The sequence below is a fragment of the Salvelinus sp. IW2-2015 genome, linkage group LG34, assembly GCF_002910315.2.
Source record: "Salvelinus sp. IW2-2015 linkage group LG34, ASM291031v2, whole genome shotgun sequence".
In the NCBI taxonomy this organism is placed as follows: domain Eukaryota; kingdom Metazoa; phylum Chordata; class Actinopteri; order Salmoniformes; family Salmonidae; genus Salvelinus; species Salvelinus sp. IW2-2015.
The window spans coordinates 6,340,023-6,360,814 of NC_036873.1; the positions used below are offsets into that span (position 1 = coordinate 6,340,023).

The 20,792-nt window shown below is 43.3% G+C and overlaps 1 protein-coding gene across 1 annotated transcript; it reads left to right on the forward strand.

Annotated features, from left to right (window-relative positions):
- The first annotated feature begins 3,793 nt into the window (after positions 1–3,793).
- frg1 (FSHD region gene 1) lies at positions 3,794–19,078 on the forward strand. The gene is made up of 9 exons (XM_023979763.2): positions 3,794–3,940; positions 4,162–4,229; positions 4,348–4,470; positions 14,232–14,289; positions 14,595–14,709; positions 14,993–15,097; positions 15,302–15,393; positions 18,380–18,490; positions 18,906–19,078. Exons 1-9 carry the CDS (start codon positions 3,882–3,884, stop codon positions 18,940–18,942), a joined length of 768 nt encoding a protein of 255 aa, XP_023835531.1. The 5' UTR covers positions 3,794–3,881; the 3' UTR covers positions 18,943–19,078.
- Positions 19,079–20,792: the final 1,714 nt, after the last annotated feature.

A 20,792-nucleotide genomic window follows, 5' to 3' on the forward strand; every position in this document is an offset into this window, starting at 1 on the left:
ACACAAGATGGACAGCGGTGGAACTCAGGACTCTGGAGATGGGAAAAGGACCAATGAAACGGGGAGACAGCTTGCGGGACTCCACTCGAAGGGGCAGATCCCGAGTGGAAAGCCATACCCTCTGCCCAATGTGATAACGCGGAGCTGGGGTCCGGCGATGGTCCGCTTGTCGACGATACCCTGGCTCTTCTCCAGGTACGTCGACAGCGGCGGACAAACATCTGGGCCGAGGGTACGCTGACCTCCTGCTAAATACACTGGGGAAAACAAGCAACACCTGGGGTGGATGGAGACAATAACAAGGACAGGTGAAACAGATCAGGGTGTGACAAGTTAAGCAGTGGCGATTTTAGCATGTAAATCTTGGTGGGCCAAACTCCCAAAGAGTGCAAGGTGGAGTCCATAACGTGGGAAGCCCCGACCGCTCCTATAAGCCCCGACCCCCCCCCCCCCCCCCCCCCCCCCCCTCTAGTCAGGAGACGACATCACCGTGCCATTTTTAACTCAGTGGGCCCTTTGGGACCACGTTTTAAGGATCCGTTACTCTCTGCCGTCTCTCCAATGCCACCCACATTAAAGAGCACCCCAGGAGTTGGTACATCTGCGCCGCCGTCGTAATCCCTGAGGAGCAGCCATCAGCGGGGCCCGGTGACATTGACAAAGTCAGCGGGGCCCCATAGAGGAGCATAACTGCACGCCGTCACTTAACAGAGAGTCAGGGACACCTGCTTGGGCGCTGTCAGTCACTTCACCCACGAACCACCCCAGTCCTCGCAGGAAGGATTTGAGTGACATGGGAGAGAGAGGAGGGAGATGGTTACGGGAGAGAGTAGACGGCACTTATGTTTGCAAGGCGGGCTGAACAGGAGTTGAGGGACTGTAGTGCTAATGGTTTGGGGGAAAGGAACGGAGGGAGAGGAGGGGGACAAGGAGGGAGAGATAGAGGGAGAGAGAGAACGAGAGAGGGAAGGGAGGGTTGCATGTCAGTTCCTATCAATTGTGACGTCTCGTACCGTCTACCGTTATCTGACGTGGGAACACTCAGTCCTCAAGATGCTTTTTACTAAATAGCTGTTATTTAGGAACACCTCTGGTCAATCTCATCATTTTACAAAAGGGATTGCTTTCCTGGGCATTTAACAACTTACTGTGTGCATAGCCATCATCATAGGGTTCATAGTTTACTGTGGTGTGTGCTTGGGTATATGTGTGTGTGCTCATGCGCGTGCTTGGACTTTGATATTAACTTTCAGTGGTTTGTCATAGTTTACTGTCACAATCCCTTCACGTTTAGAAGTCAAACTAAAATGCCACTCAACCAAATTCCACTAACATCTCTCTTCTCTCTGAAACACTATTTCCTAAACCAATTTTTTGTTATCCTTGTTTAGCGTCTTGGCCACATAAAGATGATGAATTTTCCTTCACAGCTGAAAGACAGCTAATGGAGCAGGAAGACTTATTAGATAAAATGCATTTTAAGGACGTGAAAAAGAGGCAAAGAACAGAAAGAGAAAATCACAGAGCTCAATTACAAAGAGATAAGAATCTGAGTCCAAAATGCACCCTATTCCCTTTGTAGTGCACTACTTTTGACCAGGGCCTATAGGGCTCTGGTCAAAAGTAGAGCATTATAAAGGGAATAGGGTACATTTTGGGAAACAACCAATCTAAACATCCACAGAGAGCGCTTTCAATTGTGTGTTTGCTTGAAACCGATTTAATAGTTGTGTCAAAAACAGTCAAATCTATAACTGCGGTGACTTCTCTTCCCATCCAGCGACATCTTTAGTTTTGTTAGAGCGTTCGGCTAATTTGAGGCTTAAATCTTGATTCTCATTTGATTCACACTCGCAAATTAGTCCAAATGTCAAAAAATATTTATAAAAACAAGACTAACATTCATGTTTGCAAATTGATTTGGTATTGTTCGCTCCACCGACTCAAACTCATCTAAACAATTTCAAAAGCAGCGATGTTTATTATCGAATTTTGTTTTCACTGCAATATCTGAATAATTTTACGAAATGTTAATGGGCTGTGATCCCAATCAAATTGCCTAATTTCCTTCCAAACTATAGTGGAAGGGAGTGAGGGAAAGTGGAAGGCTGTGAGGGAATTTCACCATATTGCTTACACCTGACATGTCCTTGCATATTTGATTTGTCCTACTTAAATCTCTACCCAGTATAGCCAGAAGAAGACTGGCCAACACTTGGAGCCTGGTTTCTCTCTAGGTTTCTTATAGCTCCGTGCCTTCTAGGGAGTTTTCCAAGCCACTGTGCTTCTGCCTCTGCATTGCTTGTCCTTTGGGGTTCTGCTGTTGTGAAAAGGGCTTTATATAAAATACATTTGATTGATTGATCGTAAATTGTAATATCAACTAACAAGGAGCCAATACAACTCCCTAAAATTACCATTTATCACCACTGAAAGCATTTAATTGACTTCAGAGTCTCTCTTCTTTGTCTGTGTGACTTTTAAGCTCTGAGAAACACAGCTGCCACAAAGGGCAGGTCGTACAAGCTTCTGTCTCATTAATTTTACTTCCTGACACTGTCATCCAATGATTTATTACCTCCTGTCACAGGCTTCCTGATTGGCCTATTCTTCCTTAATGGGGTGTCATTAGTAAAAACATTAGTTTGAGCGCACCCCTTTCTCGGAGGTCGATATCTGCTATGGCTCACAGGTTGATTGTTTCAACGAAGACTCTGGGAGGAATTGGTGCAGGAATTTGACACAATGCCATGTACCTGCTAGCAGTCGGTTGAGTCTGTGTATAACTCTTCTGGCGCATTGTGTGATGTTGAGCAGCACACATATGCGTGTTCGTTGAAGTGGAATACATTTGTGTGTGTGTGTGTGTATTGGTCTGTGTTCATGCTCTCTTTCAGCCCCTCCAGGAGTCTTGGTGAATGAAAAAACAGAACCAACGTCTGGGAAGTAATTTACAGTAATTTGCTGGTCAGGTACAGCAGACACACAGTCTATTAAGAGAAAAGCCAAACTCCAGTACCCCTCTGAGCCAGGAGACAGACAGTCAATCTCCCTCAGACTCACACTGCCAACCTTGGCCTGGACTCGGGTAGTTTACAGAGACACACTCTATGTGAGACTGTGCACATGGGCACTTAAGCTGCCCCTTGACTGTGTGTGTGTGTGTGTGTGTGTGTGTGTGTGTGTGTGTGTGTGTGTGTGTGTGTGTGTGTGTGTGTGTGTGTGTGTGTGTGTGTGTGTGTGTGTGTGTGAGAGAGAGAGAGTTGGGGTGATATTTTGAGTGTGTGCATGTTTAAGAGAACGTGCGTGTGTGTGTGATTTTCTCTGGCACACTTAGTCTAGTGAAAAGCATGAGCTGTTGCACACCCAGCAGGTGCTGACTAACAGCGAGTAAACTGTAGGCTATACAAATAAAGAGAGTCACACACCCTCTATATAAGCTTCCAGTAATTTATTGGGTAAGCCACAAACGTTTTGGCATCACTGTACCTTCTTCAGGGGTACAGTGTCACACACCCTCTATATAAGCTTCCAGTAATTTATTGGGTAAGCCACAAACGTTTTGGCATCACTGTACCTTCTTCAGGGTAATGTCATGAATGTTTGAACCAGGTTATGTAGACAAACATTTAAAAAAAAAGTTACATCAACTTTAAAATATCACAAAAAAGTGCTGAAAAACAAACAAGGCATTACACAGAAACCGAACACATTCAATGTATTTTCCCCGAACACATACAATGTAATATATTCTCCAAACAATAGATGTCGCTAGTTTGTTAGGTGATATTCGTTTTTACCTCGACGGTGACCGTACTCCCATGTCGTTTTCGTTTGTGTATGTTGTTAGCTTGCTAGCTAGTTTATCATAATCTGAAGATATGGCTGACTATTCAAAAGTGAAAACAACAAAACTTGTTTTGAAAGGACTAAACAAGGGGTGCGTTTATTCCTCAACATCGAATTCAATATTTGTTTGTGTATAAGATGGCGAATCAAGCTGTCTAATAATGCTATCTAGCTAGCTATCATTCATTGACCGACCAGGCATTAACAGTTAGCTACTGGCTAATGTTAGCTAGCTAACTCTTTGCTATTTTTTTTTTCCCTCCCCCATTTCTAATTTGACCTTGCTAATGTTGATCCACAATTGTCTTGTAGAAAGAAGAAGAAGCACAAGGATAAGAAGAGAAAAAGAGATGATGCACAAGATAAACCTGATATTGTTGGTATGTTGTTTGCTGGTCAACGTATGCAGCTAGCTAGCTACATATCTAGCTAATTGAACATTGTTATTATGATATTCCACAAAGTAGCAACCCATTATGTTTTATTTCTGCTTTCTAGGTGGATGGTGGTGTATCAGTGGCTTTGGGGAGATTTCAGGAACGGTTGCAATAGAGATGCAGGCTAATTCCTACATCCATGCCCTGGATACTGGTCTGTTCACAGTTGGTGCACCACATCAAGGTAATAAAAGAGAGAGTGTCTTTAGCTAAATCTACCCAATATTTCCTTTATAGTGCACCACATCTCATTAGAGCCACGTGGAGCTCTGGCCAAACGTAGTGCACAATAATATAGGGAGTAGGGTGTCATGTGTTTTGTCCTCAATGCATGATGATGATGCACACAATTTGCTGTGTGCCATACTAGGCTGTTATGCTACTTGATTGGACAGGGGGAAGTGTTTTGAGAGGCATTTTGCCTTTTGTTACATCACTGAGTCGATAGGGTTAATTTTGAAGTGTTGGTGATGTGTGTGTGCGTGTGTGTGGGGGGGGGGGGTTAGGCTTTCACCTCTGCACCGCTTGAGTTAGGGGTTAGGGGTCGAGTCCCTGTTACAGCTCTCACTCTCCTGCTCCACCTGTTACCAGGGAGCAGTGAGGGAGGTTTAACGTAGTGGAACTTTTGATTTGTTTACATACAGATTACGGTTTGAGACTTATGAAACACAAACAGTGGAAGAGATTGCAAACCACGGGTATCAAATAGTAGATGTTTGCACAATTCAAGACCTACGGGTAAATCCTTTTGAATTCACTCACTTTTTGACAGCACCCCGTTTGATTTGAACTAAACTTTCCATACCTATTTGCCCATTGTAGAAGTGCTCAGAAAGTTAACACAAATCTTTGGGGTTACTCATCACAAGACATGAACACCGAGTAAGAAAACATTCACTTGGATACATAATAAATGGCATAAACATACTACATACACTACATGGGCAAAGGTATGTGGACACCATGTGTATGTGACAAATTGAATTTGATTTGATTTGACCTGCTTGTCGAACATCTCATTCCAAAGTCATGGCATTAATATGGAGTTGGTGCCCCTCTTTGCTGCTATAACAGCCTCCACTCTTCTGGGAAGGCTTTCCACTAGATGGTGGAACATTGCTGCGGGGACTAATGCCGCAAGAGCATTAGTGAGGTCAGGCACTGATATTGGGCGATTAGGCCTGGCTCGCAGTCGGCTTTTCAATTAATCCCAAAGGTGTTCGATGGGGTTAAGGTCAGGGCTCTCTGTGCAGGCCAGTCAAGTTCTTCCACACCAATCTCGACAAACCATTTCTGTATGGACCTCGGTTTGTGCATGGGGGCATTGTCATGCGGAAACAGGAAAGTGCCTTCGCCAAACTGTTACCACAAAGTTGGAAGCACAGAATCATCTAGAATGTCATTGTATGCTGTGGCGTTAAGATTTCCCTTCACTGGTACTAAGGGGCCTACCCCGAACTGTGAATAACAGCCCCAGATCATTATTCTTCCTCCACCAAACTTTACAGTTGGCACTATGCATTGGGGCAGGTGGCGTTCTCCTGGCATCCGCCAAAACCGAGAGAATGCGTTTCCACTGCTCCCGAGTTCAATGGCACCACTCCAGCCGACGCTTGGCATTGCGCATGGCTGCTCGGCCATGGAAACCCATTTTATTAGGACTGACGTTTTTTACGCGCTACGCACTAGAGGTCGACCGATTAATTAGGGCCGATTTCAAGTTTTCATAACAATCGGTAATCTGCATTTTTGGATGCAGATTATGACCGATTGCATTGCACTCCACCAGGAGACTGCGTGGCAGGCTGACCACCTGTTACGCGAGTTCAGCAAGGAGCCAAGGTAAGTTGCTTGCTAGCATTAAACTTATCTTATAAAAACAATCAAACTTAACATAATCACTAGTTAACTACACCTGGTTGATGATATTACTAGTTTAACTAGCTTGTCCTGCATTGTAAATAATCAATGCGGTGCCTGTTAATTTATCATTGAATCACCGCCTACTTCGCCAAACGGGTGATGATTTAACAAGCGAATTCGCGAAAAAAGCACTATCGTTGCAACAATGTACCTAACCATAAACATCAATGCCTTTTTTCAAATCAATACACAATTATATTTTTTAAAACCTGCATATTTAGTTAAAGAAATTCATGTTAGCAGGCAATTTAACTAGGGAAATTGTGTCACTTCTCTTGCGTTCTGTGCAAGCAGAGTCAGGGTATATGTAGCAGTTTGGGCCGCCTGGCTCGTTGCGAACTTTGTGAAGACCATTTCTTCCTAACAAAGACCATAATTAATTTGCCAGAATTTTACATAATTATGATAAAACAATGAAGGTTGTGCAATGTAACAGCAATATTTAGACTTATGGATGCCACCCGTTCGATAAAATACGTAACGGTTCCGTATTTCACTGAAAGAATAAACGTTTTGTTTTCAAAATGCTAGTTTCCGGATTTGACCATATTAATGATCTAAGGCTCGTATTTTTGTGTGTTTATTACATTATAATTAAGTCTATGATTTGTTATTTGATAGAGCAGTTTGACTGAGCGGTGGTAGGCAGCAGCACGCTCGTAAGCATTCATTCAAACAGCACTTTCCTGCATTTGCCAGTAGCTCTTCGCAATGCTTGAATACAGCGATGTTTATGACTTCAAGCCTATCAACTCCCGCTATTAGGCGATAAATAGTCCTATATTTCCTATAATAACTACAACCTAAAACTTCTTAACTGGGAATATTGAAGACTCATGTTAAAGGGAACCACAAGCTTTCATATGTTCTCATGTTCTGAGCAAGGAACTTAAACGTTAGCTTTTTTACATGGCACATATTGCACTTTTACTTTCTTCTCCAACACTGTTTTTGCATTATTTAAACCAAATTGAACATGTTTCATTATTTATTTGAGACTAAATAGATTTTTATGTATGTATTATATTAAGTTAAAATTAGTGTTCATTCAGTATTGTTGTAATTGTCATTATTACAAATATATATTACAAATATCAGTATCGGCTTTTTTTGGTCATCCAATAATCGGTATCGGTGTTGAAAAATCATAATCGGTCAACCTCTACTACGCACTTCAGCATTCGGCGGTCCCATTCTGTGAGCTTGTGTGGCCTACCACTTTGCGGCTGAGCCATTGTTGCTCCTAGACGTTTCCACTTCACAATAACAGTACTTACAGTTGACTGGGGCAGCTCTAGCAAGGCAGAAATTTGATGAACTTACTTGTTGGAAAGGTGGCATCCTATGACGGTGCCACGTTAAAGTCACTGAGCTCTTCAGTAAGGCCATTGTTTGTTTATGGAGATTGCTTGGCTGTGTGCTCAATTTTTTTTTTATATACACCTGTCAGCAACAGGTGTGGCTGAAATAGCAGAATCCACAAATTTGAAGGGTTGTCCACATACTTATGTATATATAGTGTATTCCAGGACATTTTCTTTTGATGATGGAAAACTGAATTGGTCTACTTTGTAAGAGCTAGAATTACAGGCTGACTGCGTGCGCGAGCGTTGCAAAATACATTTAGAAATCTATATTATTCAATTATTGCATCCACACTGCTCAGGCACGCCAACGAGCATCTGCGTTGCCAAGGGCTAAAATATGTCAGTTCTATTTTTTTGACGCAGATCGCGCTGCAAGTCCTGCCTCTCCCATCTCCTCATTGGTTTATAGAAGCAGGTACCCACATGACATCTCCTCATTGGTTATATCCACGTGGGTGACTGAAAGATGAACGAGGTCAGTGGTGGTAATGCACCTAATTTATGAAAGTTGCCAATCGCAATATAAAGTCCAGAGAAGAAAAAGCCTAGTAGAAGGAGAGATGACTAGAAACGATTCGGTTGACTGTTTTATGTGTGGATTAATTGTCGGAGATGAGGACCTTGTGCATTTCAGGTAAAATAGTAACTCAATGTTTATATCCCCGGACAAATTAGCTAGCAACAGCAAGATTAGCTAGCTAAATTTCCATACATTTTTTTTATATTTTAACCTGCGTGTCGTGATCGCGTTTGGTGTGGGGGGACAAAATACATTTGCGCACACGCGCAGCCAGTTTGGGTTCCGTGTTATTGTACAGCCTGACAGCAGTGTGTAGTGTGTTTAAAAAATAATAATAAGTGTAATATAGGACAGTCTGTTTCTCGGAGCCTGGTGGTGCACTCACATCCCTTTATTAGATGGAGCAGATGTGTGTTTGAGTGTGCAGCCTGCTCTGCAGTGAGGGGAGCTGTGGTTGGACTGCTCTGCAGTGAGGGGAGCTGTGGTTGGACCTCTGCAGTGAGGGGAGCTGTGGTTGGACTGCTCTGCCTCTGGAGATGATCAGGGCCCTCCTCTGCACCCTGTCTAACTAACAGCACTCCACCGTGTTCCAGACCAGTCCTCACCAGGGTAGTATAGACTGTGACCAGATCTTCAGTGGGTAGGTCATTTCTGTCAAGAACAGTCAAAAAGTGCAGGCGTTTTGAGGCCTCCCTCACTGCCTGCTCCACATGTGTGTGTCACCACTGCGGTTAGAGTCTAGATGAAAACCAAGATACTTGGTTGTTGTTTCCACTGGTGCTTCCTGTCCTCCTAGGATGAGTGGTACAGGTTGTGGAGGGTCTCTCTAAAAGCATATCCGGATTTCCACAGACTTTTTCCCGTTCAGGAGAATGTTGTTGGATGTAGCCAACTCATCCAGCTGCTTTGCCTCCAAGCCCATGGAAGTGTCCTCCTGGATGCTGGTTAGTGGTATATGGCTTGGGACAGCCTCACATCATCAGCATACCCAGTGTCACTGAAGACAACTTTTCGGGTGAACATGTGAAGGAGAAACGGATGTGGTGAGACCACGCCCTCTTGTGGCACACCAGAAGTGGCCTCTGACCAGGGGCTAAATTCGCCATCGTCCTTTGCCTTCTTCCGCTGGTGTAGCTGTGGAACCAGGCTAGTAACCATGGACACAGTTAAATGTCAGCCAGATGTTGCAGGATCTTTGAGAGGGTAGTTGTGCAAGCTAACGCCTAAACACTTCTTAATCCCCTCATTTCTGTAGCATCCCTAGCAACTCAGCTGCAAGTGACTTGCACCAATGTTACCAACCAGGGTATCTCCAACCTGGGTGGTCTGTACAACTCAAAACAGGTTGGCCCACTAAACTAAAGGCATCTTCATGCCTCAGAAAAACTAATTGGAGCGTAGTTTCAATTGGAACTTGATTTGCCTATAATCATCATACATTATGATTATCATAAATTATGGTTATAGTAAGGTTTGGTCTCTCAACTGCTAGCTTGAGCACACATTGTTTGAACTTAAACGGCTTAAGTCAAGGCGGTGTGGTGTCTTGTTCAACCATTTTAGATGGCAACGTCACTCAAGTTGTCAGAATGAGTCACTCTAAAATGACTGTAAATTCTTAAATGATTTCACTTTGTTAAGCCTTGCAATTCAAACTAACAAGATTGAAATGAAGAAGAGAGGAAAAAATCTGAAGTGGTTCTGTTGATTGTTGCCTCTTATAAAGTCATTTTTGAAATGCAAGCCAGCCCAGCATGTCGCTTGCATTTACTTAAATTGTCTGCATCAGGGCCTCTCGAGTGGCGCAGCGGTCGAAGGCAGTGCTAGAGGCGTCACTACAGATTCAGGTTTGATCCCGGGCTGTGTCGCAGCCGGCCGTGACCGGGAGACCCATGAGGCAGCACACCATTGGCCCAGTGTCGTCTGGGTTAGGGGAGTGTTTGGCCGACAGGGATGTCCTCTAGCGACTCCTTGTGGCGGCTGGGCGCATGCACGCTGACTTTGGTCGCCAGCTGTACGGTGTTTCCTCCTACACATTGGTGCGGTTGGCTTCCGGGTTAAGTGAGCAGTGTGTCAAGAAGCAGTGCGGTTTGGCGGAGTCGTGTTTCGGAGGACGCATGGCTCTCGACCTTCTCCTCCTGAGTCCGTACGGGAGTTGCAGCGATGGGACAAGACTCTAACAACCAATTGGATATCACGAAATTGGGGAGAAAAAGGGCTACTTTTTAAAAATACTCTTTTTTTGTCTGCAACGGATTCTGTAATCCGGCATTATAGGCAGAGCAAATGGAGCTGGAAATTGTCAGGAATGAATGAATCCCTTAAGAGAATGGAAGATCCTAGTTTTCTCATGTTCCATTCTATTCTAATACGAAGAGAGCAAACCTTAAGAGCTGTAATGGACATTGCGTTCGATTAGCGTGGCTAGCCTGGCAAAGCGGCAGGCAATTTTTAGTGTCATTAATTTGTGGAGAATAAGGGGGGGGGGCACTCCCTAATTGTTTCCTCCAACTTCATTTTCTTGCTTTTTTGATGACCGCCGAATTTGATGGCTGCCTGTGTGAAGTACCACGCGTTTTGAAATCAAAACCAATTTTGTCCTAAACGGTATAAGATTTAGTGGCGTTTTCGTTCGAAATCAATTTGAAATCACACTCTGAGAGAGTGGACATGTAAAATGAAAGGGAGATCTGCACTACTATGTTGATCCAGAAGATATTAGGACATTCATTTCTGCACAGCTTGCCGGGTAACGGTTTAGCGAGGAAGCTGGAATTGCTCCTCCACACACACACACACACACACACACACACACACACACACACACACACCAGGCATTAATCTATTTCTTTGTCCTCTCAAGCACGTTATTGGATATCATCAATATGAATCCGGTGCTAGCTACGATTTATGGTGCCCATCCACTTGCAGACAATGAAATAATTTACATGGAGGAAATGTATTGCACAGCTCTGTGATGGGTTAGAATGCAACGAGGTAACAGGCAAAGAGCTCTCTCGTCTCATGGTTTATGGATATCAAGATCCAAATGAGTATCATTGACCTAATGTCATTGTGATTCTTTGCCTCTTAAATGCATAGTTTTTCAGCACAACGTTTAAATTGGTCACGTTTTCATACCACCAAGTGGTATTGTGTCTAGGGTCCACAATAGATAGCATCTGAGCGCGAGTATCCGGACCCACTGGGTAGTTTAAGGTGAAAAGTGTAGTCCACAATCTAAAAAGAACGGGAAAGATCGGCACCAACCATTTAATTTCGATTGTATGTTTACCATTCCAAGTTGGCGTGCATGACAAGTTAGAGGGACATTGCCAACGTGTGCTGGAATCACATCTTTGAATCCAGGCTCACAGACGATATGCTTCGTCTCCCCACCGTTAGCCCCACTGACTAGCAAGCCAGAGCCCCATTACACCAGCCCCTGAGCCTCAGGGAAAAGGCCTCGACTTGGGGGTGGAACACCTAACCTAACTAGCCAAGCTAGACTAAATGGGAGTTTCCAGGCAAATATTCTCTGCCCTAAGGCGAGACATGTTTTGAGAAATGTTCAATAAAACCCATCCACCCTCCACCATCCACCCAAAGACAGAAACGCGGACCTGGGATTCAGCTCACGGTTTTTCATTGAAGAGGGAGAAAGAGGGAAAAACGGCCAGGAGAATAAAACGTGAACTATTCCTATTCCCTTGGTGAGGCTCGAACTTGGGAGGCAGGCTCATTTAAATGAGATGAAAGAGAAATGGAGTTACAGGGACAGAGAGAGAGAGATGATGTTTCTGTACTTTTATGGGATTTTCAGTAAGAAGGAAACCCGTCTAGAATAATTTAGCCCTCTCAAGCTGAGAAAAGCCCTCAAGATGCTTAGTCACTGGATGCAGGAGACGTTATGAATGCCCTCTGTAAGGTCAAGGGTCACGGGGAGATATAGGCCTGCTTTAGGGGATGAAATATGATTAGACTATAACCTGTCTATCTGACTATTGTGGTCTGAGAAACATGGAGGTATGTGAGCCTAGGGGTTTTATTCGCTATCCCAATGCCCAAATGATTGATGCAAATTGGGAAACCAATCTGTCCTTGAAATTGACAGACTTTCCCCCCCTTTAACTTTCCCTAACGTTGTGAGAACCTGTGATGGTCACATCCTTAAGGAGTGTTTCTCTGTATGATTAACTAGCTTCCTTTCATCGGTGGCCACTGATCTGGCAGGACATGATCTGGCCGGGCTCCCAAGTGGCTCAGCGGTCTAAGGCACTGCGTCTCAGTGCAAGAGGCGTCACTATAGTGCCTGGTTCGAATCCAGGCTGTATCACATCCGGCGGTGATTGGGAGTCCCATCGGGCGACGCACAATTGGCCCAGCGTCGTCCAGGTTTGGCCGGAGTAGGCCGTCATTGTAAATAAGAATTTGTTCTTAACTGACTTGCCGAGTTAAATAAATAAAGGTTACATTTCGAAAAAAAACATGATAGGTCAAAGCAATAGGGTAGAAATCCATCCACAACTTTTATCCATCACTGATGAAAAAGAAAAGGAGCTATAAGCTATATTGGGCAGTAATATTTGACATGTGAATATTCCGTATATTATACAGTATATACATCACATGCGACTAAGCAATTAGCCTATTAAAATGTTTCGGACTCCATAAAGATAGTGAATATATACAAGCAAGCGTTAGGAAATATTCCAAGCATATAGATCCTAAGGTTAACTTACAGGACAACGCATGGACAAAGAGAGGCCTAGAAGTCTAGGAAATGAGAATTGATCATACAACCTTCCTCCGTGGACTGGATACAGGATAAGAGAGAGAACAAAGGCATTTCATTCCACTTATAACATCTGAAGGGGTAACCTTTCAACCCAAAACCAACCACCCTTAACCAATCAAACGATACCAAGTTACCAATGATACCACACTCCCATGCCCAATCTCCACAGTGTCACATCATTTTTAAAGGCTTGTGTGGGGGATGAGACCAATGTAAATAAGACAGAGGACCATAAAACCTTTTTGGATATAGTAATTCACCTTATACAAGATACATCCATATAGTTAGCATCAGAGTTATCCTGAGTGAACAGGTTTCAGATAGGTACCAAACATGGATATTACAGCATTATTCTATCACTCATTTTATAGTCAGTCCACTGAATACTGTAACAGAGAGATACAAGGGCTGACTAGTCCTTGAGAATTGTCCTTTGTTCCTGGACAATTTGCCATGCAGCTCCAGGTGACAGAGAACACAAATTAGGGCCGAGCCTACAAAGCCAGAGAAGAGTTTGGAACTCAGGATAAGGATTGCCTGTCATTTTACGTCGGTCAGGGTGGGTTTAATCTCTTGTGGATGGACTACGATGACTAACGAGCAACAGTAAGTCCCGGTGCTTTGGTTTTCCGTCGCAAGTTATTTGGCCAGATCAGGATTGTGTGACGACGGTGCTTATATTGGGGAGGGGATATCAAGAAATATATCAAGAAGTTTCCGTTTAAGGGGTTGGAGACTTCTCTAGTATCTGTTCTCATACATCTCACCCCAGAACCTAATCGAGCATCTGATGGAATTACGCAAGATTTGAGGTCTGGGTTTCCGAGATTAGGGTGGGTGTAGGCGATCAATAGCACCCAGCAGCAACGTTGTGTAACCCGAGGTTGTGTGTTTATAAATGACCATGAAGCATTAGTAAAACAGGAAGGCTCTACGTCAGTACGTCTCAAGGGTAGACCCGCTGCTAGAGGAAGTTATGCAATTGTCTGTTTTCAGAATGACACCTCGTAATTGTACGCTAATACATCCGAGATCAAATGCATTGTATTGGCACCACTGCGACAGRTTTTATTTTTCTTTCTCAAGATCACGAACCTGGCGAGAGAACGTGAGAAATGCTAAATCGTACACAACGCCTCGACACTCTGAATGTTAAGTCGGCAGAGCCAAGCTCCCAAATGTTTGAAGTGATAGTAAAGAGTCATCTTGTTTTTAATCCTCATTAAACCAAAACGAAGGCTCCTCTGGGATGATAAAGAGAGAATGCTCTGATTTTTAGAATATCAATCAGTGATTCGTGACTCTAAAAGGGAAGTGTTGTCTTTGATATTTTGCAGACGACGAAGGGCCAGACCCCCCGGAGCAGTTCACTGCCATCAAGTTGTCAGACTCTAGGTGCGTATGAAAGGAGTAAATATCACCTACGCACATTTTGTTGGCTTCCTCTCCCACCAAATCCGAATGGAAAGTGTATCCTGGTGAGTTAAAATAGACTTCGGGAAGAACACTTACAGTCTCTGCAGGTATACAATTTTGTAAACACAAAATTGGATTTTAATTACAACGTTATAAAGGAGCTTCGCTTCTGTTGTTCAAATGATCTTTGAATAGACCTTGGAAAAGTTGTTAGACACTCAAATCAACTTGCCATTATCCAGAAATGAATTTTGTTCTCCTGTGTTYCCCCCCCCCCCCCCCAGGGTAGCCCTGAAGTCTGGCTATGGGAAGTATCTAGGGATCACCTCGGAGGGGGTCGTGGTGGGGCGTTCCGACGCCATCGGCTCCCGGGAACAGTGGGAACCTGTTTTCCAGGAAGTGAGTGGAGCGATCAAAAATAAAAATAAACGTCAAAGTCAATGCATACAAAGACTGTGATATAATGCCATATCATATAGAATGTGTTGCATAGTAACCCTAGATATAGATAAGGCTCGTTTTCCTCACAGCTTGTTGCTTCGTTGATGCGTATCGGAGAGAAAGCTTGACGCTCTCTGCATATAATTGAGCTTTTACCTCGCAAATGGTGTATCAGCATGAGGTGAAACTCATCTGTCAACTAATCTCTTCATTTCTGTTTTGTCTTCCATTTTTTTCCCAGGGCAAAATGGCTCTCATGGCAGCAAATAGCTGTTTCATCTCCTACAGTGAAAGTGGGGAAATTGAGGCAAAGAGCAAGTTGGCGGGGGATGACGAGATGGTTAAGGTGATGTATATATTTCACAAGGTCACTCCATAATCCCCCCCATCTATAATATAGAAATTACATCACCATGGGGGAGTCTGAAGTTGGTGACGGAATGAAAAAACGAAATGTCTCTGGCCCCCCGCCAGGATATTGCTATTCAACATGCAACTGTTTTGTGTTTTCCCCCTCTCTCCTKCTGCCTCTCTAAATGATGATGAGCAGATCCGGTCATGCGCGGAGAGGGAGGTCAAGCGGAACGACGACATTGCCGACGAGGACAGGGGCAACGTGAAGAACTGCGAGCTCAACTACGTGTATGTACCATCTGTCTACATATGTCACAATGGCAGCAACATTTGCAGCGGTGGTGATTCCATGCCCTCTAGTCTAGAGAGGTTGTAACCCCTGTTGTACGGCTGGTCTTGTCCAAATGAACTTAATTCATGGTAAAGGTATAGGAAATGCAATGCCCTGCCCTATATCATGACAAACAATGGTTTATGCATTTATGAAAAACTTGACAGACCTTTTTTTAASATATGCCCAACAAGAATCAACACTGAACTGTTAACCTAAATTACAGTGCAGTACTGAAATTATACCAGTTCAGTAATGCATGCATCACAGTTAAAGGAAAACTCCACCCAAAAACTATCTTTCATTCGTCTATTGTTAATATAGTCCCAAAATCTTATCAGATTTAAGATATGTAACTTTCAAAATCAGAAATACAGCCGGTGTGATTCATTTTGCATCATATGATGAAAACTGCATAATTCTGGCTGCATATAAACTTTATTTTCAGCAAACTTAACATGTGTAAATATTTGTATGAACATAAGGTTCAACAACTGAGACATAAACGGAACGTGTTCCACAGACATGTGACTAACAGAAATTGAATAATGTGTTCCTGAACAAAGGGGGGGATCAAAAGTAACAGTCAGTATCTGGTGTGGCCACCAGCTGCATTAAGTACTGCTGTATATCTCTTCCTCATGGACTGCACCAGATTTGCCAGTTCTTGCTGTGAGATGTTACCCCAATCTTCMACCAAAGACCCTGCAAGTTCCCGGACATTTCTGGGGGGAGTGGCCCTAGCCCTCACCCTCCGATCCAACAGGTCCCAGACGTGCTCAATGGGATTGAGATCCGGGCTCTTCGCTGGCCATGGCAGAACGTTGGCATTCCTGTCTTGCAGGAAATAACGCACAGAACAGGCAGTATGTCTGGTGGCATTGTCATGCTGTATGGTCATGTCCGGATGAGCCTGCAGGAAGGGTACCACATGAGGGAGGAGGATGTCTTCCCTGTAATGCACAGCGTTGAGATTTCCTGCAATGACAACAAGCTCAGTCCGATGATGCTGTGACACACCGACCCAGACCATGACGGACCCTCCACCTCCAAATTGATCCCGCTCCAGAGTACAGGCCTCGGTGTAACGCTCATTCCTTCGACGATAAATGCGAATCTGACCATCACCCCTGGTGAGACAAAACCGCAACTCGTCAGTGAAGAGCACTTTTTGCCAGTCCTGTCTGGTCCAGCGACATTGTTGCCGGTGCCTTACCTGCCTTACAACAGGCCTACAAGCCCTCAGTCCAGCCTCTCTCAGCCTATTGCGGACAGTCTGAGCACTGATCGAGGGATTGTGCATTCCTGGTGTAACTCGGGCAGTTGTTGTTGCCATCCTTTACCTGTCCCGCAGGTGTGATGTTTGGATGTACCGATCCTGTGCAGGTGTTGTTACGTGGTCTGCCACTGCGAGGACGATCAGCTGTCCGTTCTGTCTCCCTGTCTTAGGCGTCTCACAGTACGGACATTGTAATTTATTGCCCTGGCCACATCTGCAGTCTTCATGCCTCCTTGCAGCATGCCTAAGGCACGTTCACGCAGATGACCAGGGACCCTGGCCATCTTTCTTTTGATGTTTTTCAGAGTCAGTAGAAAGGCCTCTTTAGTGTCCTAAGTTTTCATTTCTGTGACCTTAATTGCCTACGCTGTTAGTAAGCTGTTAGTGTCTTAACGACCGTTCCACAGGTGCATGTTCATTAATTGTTTATGGTTCATTGAACAAGCATGGGAAACGGTGTTTAAACCCTTTACAATGAAGATCTGTGACGTTATTTGGATTACAAATTATCTTTGAAAGACAGGGTACTGAKTTTATGTATTTTTGACATGCAAAACATTTTGGGGTGGAATTTTCCTTTAAACTTCACCCACCAGTTCTCATAGTGGTGGGTGAAGCATTTTATGTAGAAAAGACAGCCAGGAAGGTGGAGGGGTTGAACACTGTGACCTTCCGTAGACAGACAGTGATTTCCCTCCAGTTTTCACCTGACAACCTTCCGCTCCGGCAAGATTTTGACAACTAAATCACAGGCCCGTGTGCGCGAGGAGCATAGGGGCGCCACTTCATCAATCCCACTCCCTTAAAAGGCTGATTGATGGGCCAAAGTTGCGGGGATGGAAACGAGAACGGAACGCCACTGCCGCTTTTACGGCCTGCGGCGGCCTATTAAGTTCTGAGGACTAAGCGTGAACAAGGCTGTCATTGTGTTCCGTTTCTCCTCTTCCCCTTTCAACTTCGTGGTCCGTTTTTTATCTTCCCCCTCTCTCCATCGTTTTTTTTAGAGGAAAACACGGTGGAAATGGACTCATCATGTTGACGTGACGATAATGGCTGCTCTTGAGCCCGTCATCGTGATGTAGTGCTTAGCATCCCCGAGCGTGTTGCATGAACCGAGCACTGCTCGTGAATCATAAACCACTGACAGACTGTAACCACGGCTAGAGGGCCTAAATGTCGTTAGCGCGCCTTATAAAAATCTATGCGTTTGTTTGCGGCCCCATTGCACTCTGTATGTATCTACGTTCAGGACTGTTTACTTCAATGGAAATAGCACGGTACTTACACTCGTAAGTCGCTATATAACATTACACATTTGTCATGGTAGTCGGGTTTATGCCCCAGAGAGTGCAATGTTGTATATATTCTCTGACATTGCTCGTTCTAATATTTCTTAATTATTTTATTTGGGGGATTTTAGTGTTTTTTTGTTTTGTATTACTGTACTGTTGGAGCTAGGAACATAAGCATTTCACTACACTTGCGATAACATCTGTACGCAACCAATAAAATTGTATTCGATTTTTGTTCAGTGACGCTATTCTTTGTGTTTGATAGTGGTGTGATTGGTTCTCCCGTGTCTTATCACGAGGCTTTGTATGATAACTGCGTGTGCATTTGTGTGTGTAATAAGTCTCACTGAACACAGATTTCTGATATTACAGAAAGAAGTTCCAGAGTTTCCAGGACAGGCGGCTGAGGGTGAACGAGGAGGACAGCACCACACTGAAGATGGCCCGAAAAGACGGGAAGTTCCACGAAGAGCTGTTAGACAGGTGGGAGTTTATCTTCATAAAGAGGCAAATCCTAAACTAATTTTCATTCATTCTCCCATTGACATCAATACATGAATAACATTTTCTTTCAGTGGTGGTAGCTGCCCCAAACAAAACAACACACAAACTGGTTTTAATGATCAACACATCCAAATTTCCTTTCCAAGAAATCACTCTGGAACTGGTCCAAATTACTGTTGACATGACTCCTACTGATGGCCATTTTAATAGCAGGAGTCAATCACATAACTGGTCAAACTGCCAACACACTCTAAACCTATTTGCGCAAACCTGTTTCAATTCAACATGTTGCGACAAGCTGACTTGTCACATGATAGCTATTTACATTGTCTGGTGGATAGTGGTGATGTAAGGACTAAAAATAAACACTTGTGACTTTTGTTTTTGTTCACAGGAGAGCCAAGATGAAAGCAGACCGATACTGCAAGTGAAGATACAAGAGTTTATGGATTGTCCACTCGTCTTTGAATTCCTTATGTTAATCAAAAAAGCTTTCATTTTTTATTTGTTTGACTGGCATTGATTAATCTGTTATATCATGAATAAATGTTATTTGAGTAAGAGAAAGTCAATTGTGGGATTGTGTAATTTCCATCCCTAAACCCCTTCCCTAGCTGGCTGCTCAGCTGGTTTCACTATGCGTCATCTCTCAGATAAAACTGCAGTAGTGGTTATGGTGAGCTGGATTGTATTTCCTGTAAATCATTGCCAAAATGCCTACCACCACTATCTTTGTTTTGCCCAGATCAGCAGACCTGTCAGATGTTTGGGACAGTCCATTGATGTTTGTTTATTAGGGAATACTGTAGGGAAGAGGGGGGTAAGTTGAGCCAGTCTGTGCTTACAGCATCACTCCTTCAAGGGAAATATAGTATTCTTTCTAGCAAAGATATCTACATATTTCAGGATGTTCTGTATCCCTGGAAATAATCAAAATTCATGTGACCATTTACAGTTTTGAAAACAGCTTGTCCAAAAAAAAGTTGTCTCTTGGCAAAACTTACCCCCCCAAGGTAAGTTAACCTCAATGGAATCGGTATCCCCCCCGCGTCCAATTTACAGTAGCTATTAGTGAAATAATACCATGCTATTGTTTGAGGAGAGTGCACAATTATGAATTTAAATGTATTAATAAACCAATTAGGCACATTTTGGTCAGTCTTGATACAACATTTTGAACAGATATGCAATGGTTATATTGGATCAGTCTAAAACTTTGCACATACACTGCTGCCATCTAGTTGCCAAAATCTAAATTGTGCCTGGGCTGGAATAATAGATTTTGGCCTTTCTCTTTCAAAGATGATGGTACAAAAAAAAAAAAAAATGCTATTTTCTTTGTATTATCTTTTAGCAGATCAAATGTGTTATTCTCCTACATTAATTTCACATTTCCACAAACGGTATCAAGAATATGCATATTCTTTCTTCAGGTCCTGAGCTACAGGCAGTTAGATTTGGGTATGTCATTGTAGGTGAACATTTTAAAAAGGGTTGGATCCTTTAAGCTGCTTGCAAATGTCTACTGAATGAAATATCACCACAACCTTTTTAAAACCATGTCTATCTGTAGTTCCCAAACACAATTCAACACAATTGCTTTGTCTTAATAATTGTAAGTATCTTTTAACACAGGTCTAACACCTTACAAACACTTTGTACTTTTAACATAGGCCAGGCCCTGTTGCCTCATATCCCAGCCATTTCACCTGGGAAGAAAATAAACTAATTTTCTCAGTTTGCCATTGGCTCAACTTATCCCAAGGCAAACATTTTGACTATATTAGCCCACACAGCTACAAGGATGCACTGTAATGCTAATTTTATGTCCTCATATTGAAGCTTATAGACACCAACTGATGTATAGAACAATGATTTACTTTGGTTTCGATAAACGCATCATGAAACCTCTAACACATTAATTTGACTTGTTAMATTTTTTTTTAACTAACTTGCTTCACAGACCCCATGAAATGATGACCTCTTTCTACATATTTGGTCAAATTATGAATTTTGTGTTTGGCTCAATTTACCCCACGCTCCCCTACAGCTTCAAGGTATGAATATGACAAGGCTCCTCAGCTTTTCCTCATCTTTTTCAAACTATTTTAAACAGCACTGACAAGCGAATAAAAAGTCATTTGTCACAGCTCCTTAAATTTGCTTTCAGTTGTTTTATGAGTAACCTGTGCCCAATTTTAACTACAACAATCCCATTCTATTGATATTTAATTGCCAGTCATTGCATGTGTGCTTCACTTCAGTATAACAATCAGGAATG

Coding starts and splice junctions, on each gene's coding strand:
- frg1 (XM_023979763.2), top strand. CDS start 3,882: ATGGCTGACTATTCAAAAGTGAAAACAACAAAACTTGTTTTGAAAGGA. Junction 4,471..14,231: donor AGTTGGTGCACCACATCAAG/GTAATAAAAGAG, acceptor GATATTTTGCAG/ACGACGAAGGGCCAGACCCC. Junction 15,098..15,301: donor GGGATGACGAGATGGTTAAG/GTGATGTATATA, acceptor GATGATGAGCAG/ATCCGGTCATGCGCGGAGAG.